Below are 15,560 nucleotides of genomic sequence, written 5' to 3'. Positions count from 1 at the left end.
TTGTTGATAGTGCTGCTATAAACATGGGGGTGCATGTGTCCCTTCAAAACAGCACACCTGTATCCCTAGTAGATAAATGCCTAGTAGTGCAATTGCTCGGTCATAGGGTAGTTCTAATTTTAGTTTTTTGAGTAACCTCCATACTGTTTTCCAGAGTGGCTGCACCAGCTTGCGTTGCCACCAACAAAGCAAAAGAGATCCTCTCTCTCTGCATCCTCGCCAACATCTGTTGTTGCCTGAGTTGTTAATGTTAGCCATTCTGACAGGTGTAAGGTGGTATCTCATTGTGGCTTTGATTTGTATTTCCCTGATGATGAGTGATGTTGAGCATTTTTTTCATGTGTCGGTTGGCCATCTGGATGTCTTCCTTGGAGAAGTGTCTATTCGTGTCTTTTGCCCATTTCTTCACTGATTATTTGTTTCTTGGGTGTTGAGTTTGATAAGTTATAGAATTTGGATACTAACCCTTTCTCTGATATGTCATTTGCAAATATCTTCTCCCATTCTGTCGGTTGCCTTTTAGTTTTGCTGATCGTTTCCTTTGCTGTGCAGAAGCTTTTTGTTTTCATGAGGTAGGTCCCAGTTCATTTTTGCTTTTGTTTCCCTTGCCTCCAGAGTTGTGTTCAGTAAGAAGTTGCTGTGGCCAAGATCAAAGAGGTTTTTCCTGCTTTCTCCTGGAGGATTTTGATGGCTTCCTGTCTTCTATTTAGGTCTTTCATCCATGTTAAGTTTATTTTTGTGTCTGGTGTAAGAAAGTGGTCCAGGTTCATTCTTCTGCAAGTTGCTGTCCAGTTTTCCCAGCACCACTTGCTTAAGACACTGTCTTTATTCCGTTGGATATTCTTTCCTGCTTTGTCAAAGATTAGTTGCCCATAGGTTTGTGGGTCCATTTCTGGGTTCTCTATTCTGTTCCATTGATCTGAGTGTCTGTTCTTGTGCCAGTACCATACTGTCTTGATGATTACAGCTTTGTAGTATAGCTTGAAGTCTGGGATTGTGATGCCTCCTGCTTTGGTTTTCTTTTTCAAGATAGCCTTGGTAATTCAGGGTCTTTTCTGGTTCCATATAAATTTCAGGATTATTTGTTCTAGCTCTGTGAAGAATGCTGGTGTTACATTGATAGTGATTGCATTGAATATGTAGATTGCTTTGGGTAGTATTGATATTTTAACAATATTTGTTCTTCCTATCCAGGAGCATGGAATCTTTTTCCATTTTTTTGTGTCTTCTTCCATTTCTTTCATAAGCTTTCTATAGTTTTCAGTGTATAGATTTTTCACCTCTTTGGTTAGATTTATTCCTAGGTAGTTTATGGTTTTTTGTGCAACTGTAAATGGGATCAATTCCTTGATTTCTCTTTCTGTCGCTTCATTGTTGGTGTATAGGAATGCAATCGATTTCTGTGCATTGATTTTATATCCTGCAGCTTTGCCAAATTCATGAATCAGTTCTAGCAGTTTTGGTGGAATCTTTCGGGTTTTCCATATAGAGTATCACGTCATCTGCGAAGAGTGAAAGTTTGATCTCCTCCTGGCCGATTTGGATGCCTTTTATTTCTTTGTGTTGTCTGATCGCAGAGGCTAAGACTTCCAATACTAAGTTGAATAACAGTGGCGAGAGTGGACATCCCTGTCTTGTTCCTGACCTTAGGGGGAAAGCTCTCAGTTTTTCCCCACTGAGGATGATATTAGCGTTGGGTGGTTCATATATGGCTTTTATGATCTTGAGGTGTCATCCTTCTATCCCTACTTTCTTGAGGGTTTTTATCAAGAAAGGATGCTGCATTTTGTCAAATGCTTTCTCTGCATCTATTGAGAGAATCATATGGTTCTTGTCCTTTCTTTTATTGATGTGATGAATCACGTTAATTGTTTTGTAGATATTGAACCAGCCCTGCACCCCAGGTATAAATCCCGCTTGGTCATGGTGAATAATTTTTTTAATGTATTGTTGGATCCAGTTGGCTAATATCTTGTTGAGGATTTTTGCATCCATGTTCATCAGGGAAATTGGTCTCTGTTCTCCTTTTCAGTGGGGTCTCTGTCTGGTTTTGGAATCAAGGTAATGTTGGCTTCATAGAAAGAGTTTGGAAGTTTTCCTTCCATTTCTATTTTTTTTTTTTTTTTTTGGAACAGTTTCAACAGAATAGGTGTTAACTCTTCCTTAAATATTTGGTAGAATTTGCCTGGCAGGCCATCTGGCCCTGGACTCTTGTTTTTTGGCAGATTTTTTATTACTAATTCGATTTCCTTACTGGTTATGGGGTCTGTTCAAATTTTCTATTTCTTCCTGTTTCAGTTTTGGTAGTGTATATGTTTCTAGGAATTTGTCCATTTATTCCACATTACCTGTTTTATTGGCATATAATTGCTCATAATATTCTCTTATTATTGTTTTTATTTCTGTTGTGTTGGTTGTGATGTTTCCTCTTTCATTCTTGATTTTATTTATTTGGGTCCTTTCCTTTTTCTTCTTGATCAAACTGGCTAGAGGTTTATCAGTTTTGTTAATTATTTCACAGAACCAGCTTCTGGTTTCATTGATCTGTTCTACTGTTTTTTTTTTTTTTTGGTTTCGATAGCATTAATTTCTGCTCTAATCTTTATTATTTCCTGTCTTCTACTGGTTTTGGGTTTTATTTGCTGTTCTTTTTCCAGCTCCTTAAAGCATAAGGTTAGGTTGTGTATCTGAGCTCTTTCTTCCTTCTTTAGGAAGGCCTGGATTGCTATATATTTTCCTCTTATGACGGCCTTTGCTGCATCCCAGACATAGCATATGTATATATTTAAGTTTGTGAAATACACAACAGGAGATGGCCATCCCAACATGGAGCTTCACCTTCATTTGTTCATGGGAGGCTTAGGAATTAACATTTCCAGGAGCCATTTCTACATTTTTCAGGGGAAATTTCGCTGGTCTGGTCTATTTGGGTTGTATCCATTCCCAGCATAACCTGGATGGCATGGGCAGTAAAGACGGGGATTACACAACCCAGAAGACCACGGTGTCCTGTGTGTTTGTGTGACTTGTAGAGGGTGAGCAGTCCTCACAACAGGGGCCAGGACTCCTAATCTCAAGGTGACACAATACAGGGGCCAGAACTCAGTCAAGAGCAGGCACCAAGATGGAGATCTGTGTCAGTTCATGGGATGTCTTTGCAGCACGATGAATACAGAGGGAGAGGTAGTGTGGACAAGAACGGCCCTGTGCCCTGAGGTCACAGTTGTAGCAGAGAGACTACTTCTGTCATCACATGTGTGACAGCATCTGTCCTCAGTGTCCCCCAGGCTCATTCCCCTTGCAGCGCTGGCTTTGCTTTTTGACTTGAACATTTGAAACAAGTACCTTCCTCAGGGCCTCTGCACCGACCTGCATTCTGTCTGCTGGGCACACATTTCCCCCATAATCCCACATCTACCTCTCTTTCCTATCAAGGTCTGTGTTCCAATATCACCTTGTTGCAGAATATGCCCAAATACCCACAAAAATAGAATGCCCTATTTGCTCTGCTTTATGCCTGTTTTTCTTTTCTTCATGTGCTATGCACATATGCACCCCTCACCATCTAAAAAGTTATACAATTCTCTTATATGCTTATATTTTTTCTCTATCATTGTAGGACTTTTTTTCTTTAACACATTATGCTCATTCCTTAGATAGTGCCTGACACATGGTCAGCACTCAGTGTATATTCCTGAAATTCTTGAAGAACTTCTTAGTAAAACTGTAAAATATGATTCCTTAGGAAAGAAGCTGATTGAAAAAAAAACCACACAGAACATATCAGATATGTCCGAGTGCATTCCTGAAGGGGACCATATCCACATACAACATATTAAAATGAATTTCTGCACTCCAAACTATAAAAGTACTATTTCAATTCTGTGAGTAATGAAAGTTTGTGTGAAATGTACTCACGTTATTTCCTTCTTTCCAAGAAGCCACCTCCACCACATGGAACTGAGCAACAAAACACGAATTTCAGAATTTCTTCTCCTGGGGTTTTCAGAGAGACCAGAACTGCAGCCCCTCATATTTGGGCTTTTCCTCTCCATGTACCTGATCACTGTGTTTGGAAACCTGCTCATAATTTTGGCCATCAGCACAGACCCCAACCTCCACACACCCATGTACTTCTTCCTCGCCAACCTGTCCTTTGTAGATATTTGCTTCACCTCCACCACGATTCCGAAGATGCTGGTGAACATCCAGACTCAGAGCAAAGTCATAACTTATGAGGACTGCATCACACAGATTTATTTTCTCATTCTCTTTGCTGTACTGGACGTCTTCCTCCTGAGTGTGATGGCCTATGACAGGTTTGTGGCCATCTGTCACCCCCTGCACTACATGGTCATCATGAACCCCCGGCTCTGTGGGCTGCTGGTTCTGGTGTCCTGGATCATGTGCATCCTGAATTCCCTGTTACAAAGTTTAATGATGTTGCGGCTATCCTTCTGTACACACTTGCATATCCCCCACTTTTTTTGTGAACTCAATGAGATGCTCCAGCTTGCCTGTTCTGACACCTTTCTTAATAACGTGGTGATGTATCTTGCAGCTGTCCTGCTGGGTGGTGGTCCTTTTGCTGGGATCCTTTACTCTTATTCCAAGATAGTTTCCTCTATACGTGGGATTGCATCAGCTAAGGGCAAGTATAAAACGTTTTCCACCTGTGCGTCTCACCTGTCGGTCGTGTGTTTATTTTACTGTACGATGCTCGGCGTGTACCTCAGCTCTGCTGCTACCCAGAGCTCCCACTCAAGTGCCACAGCCTCGGTGATGTACACGGTGGTCACGCCCATGCTGAACCCCTTCATCTACAGCCTGAGGAACAAAGACATAAAGAGTGCTCTGAGAAGAATTGTTGGGGTTCAAGTGATGTAATGGCCAACTGTCTTGGGGTTGGAGATGTGTGCATGATTGCAGGGCAGAGCCTCAGAACCAAGAACTGCTCTTCCTTGAATAGACTTTGGCAGGAGAATCTGCTCCTTCTGTTTTTCTCCTAGAATTTCCACTTGTTTGCTTTCAACTTCTCTATACACTTAAGGAACTCACTTTATCAAGCTTCTTCTCTGTCTGACATACAGTTTCCCCTTTGTCCATTTTCATACATCCCCAGTGTTTTCCGCAGCCTTAGAACACAAATGCCTGGAAATTTCTGCATCTAATGGGACAAGTTGGATATCTTAAAATAAAATTTTTTTCAAATGGCTTATCCCACGAGAAGTAAATCTCCCCTAGATTTTCCAAGAACATAATCATGAGTTATAGTCTTCATATGGAAAAAAGCTACACTTGGCCCCTAAGCCTGTTGTATCCACACGACTCCTGAAACAGAATGCTACGGGCACCAGTGACAGTCACAACAAAGTTTATTACAATGAGAGGCAAGGCCGACCGATCCGGACCAACACTCTTGATAAGAGTGCGACCTCGAACAGCCTGGATACAGAGTTTTTAAAGCCGATCACATCGTTTTATCATTACCTGGGAACAGAACAGAGAAACAGTTGCCAGATGAGTTAGAAACAGTTGCCAGATGAGTTAGAAACAGTTGCCTAATGAGGTGTTTATTTTAGACTTTCTGCCTCGAAGTTGCAACCAGTGGATCTCCTTGACCTTGCCTTTGATGCTCTTTTCTTTGAACTTTTGTTTCCTTCGTTGGTAAAGCCTAATTTACAAGAGTAAAAGCAAGGTGTTATCTTTTGACCTTCAGTGTCAGAACAGAGCTGTTATTTTTCAAGCTAAGCGTTAGCCCTACACTACAATTTAACCCTTACATTTCCCCCTTTTCTTGTCGATGAATCCATCCCTTGATTCATCATTAGGAACTAAAGGGACATAATTGGACCTAATCATCATAATTTTTACTTCACTAACTCGCCTCTTGACACAGTTTACTAACCAATTGATAATGCACGGGGCAATAGTTAACCCGAGAAGTAACAATAGCAGTGGCCCAGCTGTGGCGGTGAGCAGTGATGTGAGCCAGGGGGACCAAGAGAGTAAAGTCTGATACCAATTATTGCTGGCCTCCCTGGTCCTAAGATTATCCCTGACCAAACTGAGAGTGTCTCGGATTACTCCAGAATTGTTCGCATAAACACAGCACGTTTCTCCGAGGGCCACGCAGAGGCCCCCTTCCTTCATGAAGAGTAAATCAAGTCCTCTTCTGTTTTGTAATACAACCTCGGCCCTCTTCCTTCATGAAGAGTAAATCAAGTCCTCTTCTGTTTTGTAATACAACTTCGGCTGAAGAGTCTACTTGGTGTTCCAGCCGAGAAATTGAAGTTTCCAAGCAGCCTAGGTCTCGGTCCACTTGCTTGCTTACAGTTTTGTAATTTCGGTCCCCCACAATGAGTCCAGCAGTTCCAATAGCTGTGGATCCCACAATTCCCAGTCCCACTAGGAGTGGAATGAGGACTGGTGCTGCCCTTTTTACCCTGGAACGTCCTTCGAATAGACGTAAGTGCTCTTTCCCTGCTTCTTGGCTATATAGGTATATTTGTGGGAGAATATGAACTAAGATACAAATCTCTTGGGTGCCGACCCCGAGGTATGAGGCTGCAATGCAGGGGGTAATTCCTGATGAGCAAGCAAACCAGGCTCCAGGAAGGGCTCGGTATGCTATATTTTGGGCGCTAGCAGTATCTGAACTAGTTGGAATATACACTTCCGCACAAGAGTTTTTGTAAGGCGAGCTCTGCCAATTATATTCTTGGGACGCTATACACCAATCCTGCCCTTGGAGGTCTCCTAGGGTTAAAACTGGTCGTGAACCCCAAGGGCACAATGTCGTGCTTGGATTTAGCAATTTCACGACATGCTTTTCTGTGTCTTGTCCAATGCTAGTGTTTGTAGCCACTCTCGCGTAATATGGGGGTTTAGGGTTTAAACACAGCCAACAATCTTGTACAGTCTCGGCGTGAGATGAATTTAGCCAAGCATACGTAGAATCTACTCCATCCAGCCAATGCGTCTCAGGGGAGAGCAGGTTCTGGATATGACCTGTAGTTGGTAATTCCGACTTTGTGGGGACACCCGATTGCAGGGTAGGTTGGGAAGGGACAGTCGGAAAGAGTGGGGGTTGTAAAATCATATCCTTGTTTGGCCCTACCGGATTGGGTGGAGTTTTTCTTTTAACCCTTTGTATAGTAAAGGAAATGCCCTTGTCAACTCCTGGAGCATACATCCTGAGACCCCAAGTGTGTCCAGTGTCCCAGGAAGAGGAAAAGGTACTGGGACTAGAAACCTTTTTTAAACATATTTTTGTTGGGTTACATTTTCCTCGAGTCTTACATTTGGGATCTGGAGTTCTAAGGAGGGTGATTAAGGGGTCATGGCCCTGTCCTGCCAGCCAGGGGGCCAGCGTTTCACAACCCCATTTTGCACAATGGTATTGGCCTTTTCCTTCACATTCGACCTTTCTATTTGCAGGCCAACTGTATAACCCTGGTATGTTAGCCAATTTTTGTTCTTGATCCCTGTGTCCATATCCATAGGCAACCATATAGGGGTTTTCGGGGACCGGAGGAGCAAAGCCCGTTGGCTGTTTATAATTAGTAACTAAAGTCCCCCATGAGTCCCCCACCAAGTCGCATAAATCAAACAGAAAAAACAAGGCACAGTGGAAGAGGTATTAGATGCTATCACCTTCCCCGTGACAGTGTCCCCGAGTTCCCATTGGTATGGCCAAAAAGATAGGGGATGCAATTTCATACAGTCCCCCACACTTAACACCATACAAACCCAGAAAATTATTATTATGCCCGCATCAGTCTTAGCTTTAAAGGATCCTCTGGGTGCCTTTGAACCTTCCTTTGCTGTTTGTTATCTGGTTCTGTATCAGTCTGGGTTGTTCCCGCCTTCACGCAATTTTTCTTGACCTGAGAGTGATGAATCCAGGTTCGGACACCGTCTATCTTCACGGCCATGGGTGTAGTCCGAATCACGGTGTGTGGTCCTTTCCAGCGCGGCTCCAGGGTTTTAGGCTCGTGCCTTTTGACCCAGACTAAGTCTCCTGGTTGAAAGGGGTAGGGAAGAACAGGAGGATGAGCGAAGGCTTCTCTCAAGGCCCTGGTTATTTCCTTTTGTACGTGTTGCAGGGCCATGAGCGAAGCCAGCAAATGGTCCCCTTCCAACTGTTCCATTACGTTGTCTCCTAGCCTCGGCAGGATAGGTGGAGGTCTGCCGAATAAAATTTCATAAGGGGAAAATCCCTTGACAAATGGAGTACAACACGCTCGCAAAAGGGCAAAAGGCAGGACATCAACCCAATTTTCGCCTGTCTCAAGGGACAATTTGGTTAAGGTCTCTTTTAGGGTCCGTGTCATCCTTTCTACTTGACCTGAGCCCAGGGGTCTATATGTACAATGTAATTTCCAATCTATTCCCGATGCCTGGGCTAGACCCTGGGACACCTGCGTCGTGAAGGCTGGGCCATTGTCTGATCCTGTGCTCAGAGGCAGCCCGAATCTAAGAATTATTTCATTTAATAATTTCTTAACTGTCGCCTGAGCCGTTTCTGATTTAGTGGGGAACGCCTCGACCCACCCGGAGAAGGTGTCTACAAAAACAAGCAAATATTTATATCCGTATTTCCCTGGTTTAATCTCAGTAAAATCTACTTCCCAAAAGCGGCCTGGCTCAATTCCTCTATCTCTTTAGCTTCTGAAACCTTCCTATTTGCACCCTGATTTACTTGGGCGCAGCTTACACATCTTTCAACCACCTCTTCGATCTCTTTTCCCAGCCCTTGCGCCCTGAACTTTCTCTGCACTAATTCCGCCATCCTCGTTTTTCCCAGATGAGTCCCTTGGTGGAGCTGACCCACCATGGGCCGCCCGAGTGCCGCGGGTAAGAGTATCTTACCTTCAGGATCCTGAAACCACTTTTGTCCCGGCATCTTACTTCCCCCCTTCTCTGGAAATCCACTCCAAATCTTTAGGAGTGTAATTGGGTCCGGTGGAAGCAAGGGCTCGGTCAAGATCGGTAGCTCCAAGGCACTTTCACTTTTAGTTAGGACAGCTTCTCGGGCTGCTGCATGAGCCAGGCGGTTTCCGACTGCCTGTAGGGAGTTGCCTTTTTGATGTCCTGGGCAGTGAATGATTGCCAGCCGTGCAGGTTCCCAGATGGCTGCTAGAAGATCTAAAATTTCAGCTTTATTTTTGATAGCCTTGCCTTCTGCTGTGAGGAGACCGCGCTCTTGATAAAGGGATCCGTGTACATGCGCGGTTGCAAAAGCACAGCGGCTGTCCGTATGAATGTTAACTGATTTGTTTCTTCCGAGTTTTAGGGCTTTTGTTAGTGCGATGAGCTCTGCGCATTGGGCTGGGGGGGAAGGGTCTGTTGCCATAAAATTTCACAGTCTGTCGTCACCGCAGCGCCGGCTCACCTTTGCCCTTGAAATACAAAACTACTGCTGTCTGAAAACATGCTGATATCAGGGTCCTGTAAGGGAACGTCCGTAAGATCAGAGCGGAGGGAGGAGATCGCTGCCAAGGTTTCTGGGCAAGAGTACAGAGGGGGATTCTGTCCTTCGGGCAGCAAAGTGGCTGGGTTTAAGGTTGTGGGGACACAAAAACGTACTGGTCGAGTAGCAATGCTTGATATTGGGTAATCCGAGCATTTGACAGACACCGCTCTGGGGGAGCCCGCAGTAAAGTTTCCACTTCATGGGGCCCTGTGGTTTACAATTTAACCCTTACAAGCCCTCTCCATAATTTTATTGTAGATGAACATACAAACCAAAGTTTTCACCTTGTGTCTGTCAATCTTTTTACATCACAACCTAAGCATTCCTACTGATGACGTGGACTCTAACAGTGTTCCCTTTAAGCCTCTGGCTATTGACACCACAATGCTCTGGCTAGGAAAGCCCCGGCACTCACCCGTGCCCATGTGCTTGTGGACATTCCCAGAGCTTATGCTGTGACTCACTGGCCCTCGGGTTCTTATTGTCATCAGAAGACACACCTCGGCACCACCATCAGAGAACTCTAAAAAAGCAATGCCTCTTACTCACAGATCCCGGACGGCACATGGGATGACCAAAGGCCATTTGGAGAGGTCTGAGAAAGGGAGACAGGGATTGACAGACACTGGGAGCACCGCTGAGGGATCTGGCTTTATTGAGGACCATGCCAGAGTGGCTGGGGGTTGCGGGTTCACACCTTATTGGACAGTTTTATAGGAGCAGATTTCAGCAGCTGAAGGGGAAAAGCAAGGTCACTCAAGGGCAGTTACATTAGTTACCCAGGGCTTTGTCAACAGGAACTTCCTGGCTGGGGCGGTCCGAGTGCTAATTTGGTAATTGTGTCATACACCTGACAGTATGTTTGTTCAACATGGTTGTTTTCAAATGGATGTCCCAGAAATCCAAAGCTTAATTTCAGGCATTTACATTATAATCAAGAGCTTAATGTCAGGCACTTACTCTAAAAAACATGCTCCTGTATTTCCTAATCGGTCTCCTGTTTTTTCCCTGTTATTCAGTGCGGTGTCCAGGAAGCCTACCATAGCCCAAGACAAAACTTGTTCAGCATAATATATCTCCCAGTGGAGTCTACATGGAAAGACAAACTTAAATAAGTAGATCAACCGGATATATTCTTAGTGTCAGGACGACCATAAATACGAGGAGGCAAAATTTCAAAACACTGTCTGTTACTACACAAGTTTCTTTCTTTTTTTTCTTTCTTTTTTTCTTTCTTTTTTCTTTTTTTCTTCCTTTTTTATCTCTTTCTTTCTTTCTTCCTTCCTTTCTTTTTCTTTCTTTTCTTTTCTTTCTTTCTTTCTTTCTTTCTTTCTTTCTTTCTTTCTTTCTTTCTTTTTCTTTCTTTCTTTCTTTCAACAGTTGATCCTGTGCATCTACTTATTGAGGCATAGAACATTTGTGTCCACAGCTGAAGGGACTTAGTTTTTGAGGTGAAGGATTGCTCAGTGTCTTCTATGCTTTATCATGGAATTTTCTTCCTATTTCTACTTGAGAGCTTCCAGTGCTACCTGTTAATATGACACTTCCTGGTATTATACATAAAATAACTCGCTTTTCTTAATTTTTGTCACAAATGCTAAGGGTTGGCAAAGGAACAGTATCAGCCCCATCCATTTTGTACCTCTGTCTTGCTCTGAAATCTCTCCCACCTGCATGACCAGAGGATGCTTCATATGAGAGCTGTATGTCCTGCTGGCATGTGGTTCAGGGTCCCCAGGTCTTCTGCACAAACGTGCATGTCCTACAAACTCTCCCCGTTACCTTGAGGGGAGCCTACATATAGTCACTTGTTCATCAAGTCACGAGAAATAGACTTAAACCACAGAAGGATGACAACCACTCTCCTCAATTGTCGGACCATATGCCACAAATAAAAAGCAGCACATGTCTGATCACCTCAAGTCTGTTTGCTGGGGTGATTGTGTCAGCCAGGTGTTGCTGTATAACAAACAGGCTGTTCTTATCAAACGGGATATCATAATGATGTGGGGATGCTGAGCACAATGGTGAAGAAAGAATTCTTGAGACTTTTTATGATGCAAAAAGGTGCGTTTATTAGAGCTTGGAGATAGGACCCATGGGCAGAAAGAGCTACACTGGGATTGTAAAGAATGACTGATCATATACTTTTAAGTTTATGGAGGAGGGGAGTAGAGATAGCACGTTTCTAAGGAATTCCTTTATGCTGAAAGTGAGGTTTACGGGGCCATGGAGGTTTGGTTCTTGTCAAGATAAGGTTGCTTTTCGTGTCTAGTAAAACACCAACATTAACGCAGCCTCGAGTTCCTGGAGGTGACTCAGGGACTTGTCAGTGGGCTGCAAGTTGTAAGGACACTGATGTTTAGCTACATTTCTCTTGCTTTTGTTCTCCTCATCGATGATAGCTTTAGCATCAAATGGCATCATGTCGGGAAACCTTTCTTTTTCTTTTTAACATTTATTTATTTTTGAGAGACAGAGAGACAGAGCGCAAGTGGGGGAGAGGCAGAGACACAGAATCTGAAGCAGGCTCCAGGCTCTGAGCTGTCAGCACAGAGCCTGATACAGGGCTTGAACCCTCAAGCCGTGAGATGATGATCTGAGCCGAAGTCAGACGTTTAAGGGACTGAGCCACCCAGGAGCTCTGGGAAGCATTTCTAATCTCTGCTGGGCTCCTCATGCATCTGTGGTCTGGTACGAATCTCTCTGTTGTGTTTCTAGGGCTCATCCCTGATGCTGTGTGTGGTTGTAGTGCTCTACTGTCTCAGCCAATTTATGGTCTTATTACTACATTTCTATGTGCAGGGTATTCTTCTATTGCTAAATAAAATGAATTATCATGTGAATTCTTTGCATTGAATCCCAGTGTTCCTACACCCGTATGTAACATTGGTTTTCTTTCCCTGGTGGAAGGGCTCTCTCCCAAACCTGTAAGGAGAGTCATCTATTTGTGCTCTCTATCCAACCCTCAGCCTGTACCATAGATATGTGCCCATTTAATTAAATCACCAGAGTATAATTACACACAACACACCACATATTTAAAGGGTACAGTTGGATGAATTAAACGAGCTACACGAAAATTCATAGCACATAGTGCAAGTTTCCATTTGTGTATAATTTAAGTTTTAACTGCTTTGTGAGGTAGTTCTTAAAATTTTAAACTCCCTAAGCCTCTCTTTCCTTATTTCTGAAGGCAGAGTGGATGCTCAACATAACTTCCAATGAAATGTAAGGAAAGAATGAAATGCATGGATATACATTTTTTACTCCAAGGAAACCATTCAAGTGTAGTGGTTGTGTCTTATGTGTGTGTGTGTGTGTGTGTGTTTGCACACATTTTTCTTTCTTATAATGTGTACACACACAGATGATTTATGATTTCATCTTTATGTTGAAAGACTTGAGAGAAAGTTGGAGAGGATAGTACTGAAAAGAACGAATGGTTGAATCAGCCTAAAATAAAAAGAAGCAGAGATAAAGACACAAAACTTTAAATTACAATGGGTGAACTTAATTTTTGTTTTTAAATTTATGTATTTAAATTAAAGTTAGTTCACATACAGTTTACTATGGGTTTTAGGCATAGGCCCAGTGATTCATCGCTTACCTTGACACCCAGTGTTCTTCCCAAGTGCCCTCCTTAATGCCCTTCACCCATTTAGCCCATCCCCCCCCCCACACACACCTCCTCTCCAGCATCCCTGAATTTGTTCTCTTTATTTAAGAGTCTCTTAAGGTTTGCCTCTCTCTGTTTTTATTTTATTTTTCCTTCCATTCCCCTGTGTTCACCTGTTTTGTTTCTTAAATTCCACATATGAGCAAAACCATGACATTTGTCTTTCTCTGACTGACTTATTTCACTGAATATAATACCATCGAGTTCCATCCACATTGTTGCAAAAAGATCTCATTCTTTTTGATGGCTGACTAATATTCCATTGTAGGGATATATCACATATTCTTTATCCGTTAAAGGGCACCTGAACCCCAATGTTTATAGCAGCACTATCAACAATAGCCAAACTATGGAAGGAACCCAAATGTCCATTGACTGATGAATGGATAAAAAAGATGTCAGTGACCCTAATTTTGATCATGAGTTTCTTTCCTATCTTGTTGCCTCAAAGACATTATAGTCAGACCACACTCACATTTATGCCCATAGGAATTCACTCTACCACCTGCTGGGCAGAATATCTCCAAATTGTTTTAATTTTTTTTCTACATATTGTGGGGTTTTTAAAATATAATTTATTGTCAAATTGGCTCTCATACAGTGTGTAAAGTGTGCTCTTGGTTTTGGGGGTAGATTCCCATGGTTCATCGCTTACCTCGTATTGTGGGTTGTTAAACTGTAAATTGCCCTTGAGCAAGGGAAGCTAATGAGTGAATTGAGAGGCTTAAAGTTGGTTGTCTCAAATAATTTTACTATGTTCATATGAGATTCCTATTGCTGCTGTAAAATATCCCCACACCAGCTGCTTGAAACAAACACATACAGGCTCTTACACTTCTGGAGTCAGAGGCTTGGAAGGAGTCTCAGGGCTAATAGCAAGAAGTCTGCAGGGTTCAGTTCCTTCTGGAGGCTCAGGGGAGAATCTATTGCAGTCTCTGTGGCTGGCCACCTCTTCCTCCACCTTCAGGGCCAGCAGGGTAGCATTTTCAAAGTCTTTCTGACACCAACTCTTTTGTCTCCTTCCTTAACAATTGGGGGACCGTCAGGATTACCTTAGGCTTACGTGGATAATCACAACTAATATTTTTATCTCAATGGCAGCTGACTAGCAGTCCTGTTCAATTTGCCACCTAAATCCTTCTTTGCTATAAAAAATATTTTAAAGGTACTGGGGATTTGGAGGTGGGCATATTTGGAGTGTTGTATTCTGCCCACTACAAAGTATTTTTCTCTAAGTATATTATTTTGATCACTTACAAAAGCAATAAACACAGAATTTATGCAGCTTAATGAATGAGCAAATACTGTATTCCTTCAAAATCACACCATGCAATGACAATATTCAGTGCAGAAGACTTAAAGTGACCTACACTTATCTCTAACACAGGACCGCCTCCTTGCTAATCAGAGCGTTCCACATACGATAGTGTCCTACCTATATCACCTAGGAACTTGTAGAAATGCAGATTCTCTGGGCCACTCAGGATATGTTATCAGATTCTGCATTTGTAGTGGGATCTGTGTGGATTCACAGGCACATTGAAGTTGGAGAAATGATGGTCTATTTGGGTTTCTATCTTTTGTGGTTGACATTTGTGGCAGGATAGTAATATTTTGGGGTGCTTCCCTTTTCCTTGTATGTGTTTGGCAACTTCCCTTCAGACTTTGACAGGTATCTTCAGGGGAAAATGCATTTCTGGCTGAGAACCACTGCCCCAGTGTTTGAGAACTAGAAGCATCCTGACAGAATGAAACTTAAGGGACACCTCATGCTCAGATATTAAATTCGGACAGATGACCAGATACCACCAAGCACCATTTCTACCACGCAAAGTGGACTTTCAGGCTTCTGAGTGAAAAAGACATTTCCAGGACCAGATGGCTTCCCAGGAGAATTCTACCAACATCTGAAGAAGAGGTAATACTTATTCTTTTGAAGCTGTGTCAAAAAAAATAGAAATGGAAGGAAGACTTCCAACTTCATTCTCTGAAGTCAGCATTACCTTGATTCTAAAACTAGAGAAAGACCCCACTAAAATGGAGAATTACAGACTAATCTTTCTGATGAACATGGGTACAAAATTATCAACAAGATAGTAGCAAACCAAATCCAACTACACGTTAAAAGAATTATTCACCACAATCAAGTGGGATATTCCTGGGCTCTTTGGGTGGTTCGGTATCCTAAAATCAATCAATGTGATACACCACATTAATAAAAGGATAAGAGCCACATGATCCTCTCAATAGATGCTGATAAAAACCCTCAAGAAAGTAAGGATAGAAGGAACACACCTCAAGATCATAAAGGCCATGTACGAAAGACCCAGAACTAATATCACCCTCAATGGGGAAAAAGTTAGAGTTCTCTACCTAAGGTCAGGAACAGGACAGGGATGTCTA

At 42.8% G+C, this 15,560-nt stretch overlaps 2 protein-coding genes across 2 annotated transcripts; one reads left to right on the top strand and one right to left on the bottom strand.

Annotated features, from left to right (window-relative positions):
• Nucleotides 1–3,891: 3,891 nt before the first annotated feature.
• Nucleotides 3,892–4,887, top strand: LOC109247937 (olfactory receptor-like protein OLF4). The gene has a single exon (XM_019417209.2). It carries the CDS (start codon nt 3,892–3,894, stop codon nt 4,885–4,887), a length of 996 nt encoding a protein of 331 aa, XP_019272754.2.
• Nucleotides 4,888–6,877: 1,990 nt separating this feature from the next.
• On the bottom strand, nt 6,878–11,905 carry LOC109247936 (uncharacterized). The gene is made up of 5 exons (XM_053898220.1): nt 11,766–11,905; nt 10,114–10,175; nt 9,894–10,001; nt 8,875–9,333; nt 6,878–8,023 (listed from the first exon to the last, which is right to left on the bottom strand). Exons 1-5 carry the CDS (start codon nt 11,903–11,905, stop codon nt 7,767–7,769), a joined length of 1,026 nt encoding a protein of 341 aa, XP_053754195.1. The 3' UTR covers nt 6,878–7,766.
• Between the last annotated feature and the right edge of the window lie 3,655 nt (nt 11,906–15,560).

This window comes from Panthera pardus, unplaced genomic scaffold (genome assembly GCF_024362965.1).
Source record: "Panthera pardus isolate Hobbes unplaced genomic scaffold, ASM2436296v1 HiC_scaffold_8, whole genome shotgun sequence".
Taxonomy (NCBI): Eukaryota; Metazoa; Chordata; class Mammalia; order Carnivora; family Felidae; genus Panthera; species Panthera pardus.
Note: the sequence above shows the minus strand (reverse complement) of the source record. Positions and strands in the feature narration are given on the sequence as shown.

Excerpts from the sequence above, each read along its gene's own strand:
- LOC109247937 (XM_019417209.2), top strand. The coding sequence starts at position 3,892 with ATGAAAGTTTGTGTGAAATGTACTCACGTTATTTCCTTCTTTCCAAGA.
- LOC109247936 (XM_053898220.1), bottom strand. The coding sequence starts at position 11,905 with ATGATGCCATTTGATGCTAAAGCTATCATCGATGAGGAGAACAAAAGC. Across the intron at positions 9,334-9,893 it reads CCACAAGCACATGGGCACGG|CCCAATGCGCAGAGCTCATC; the intron begins GTGAGTGCCGGG and ends CTTCCCCCCCAG. Across the intron at positions 8,024-8,874 it reads GTGGTTTCAGGATCCTGAAG|GAGACTTAGTCTGGGTCAAA; the intron begins GTAAGATACTCT and ends CCTTTCAACCAG.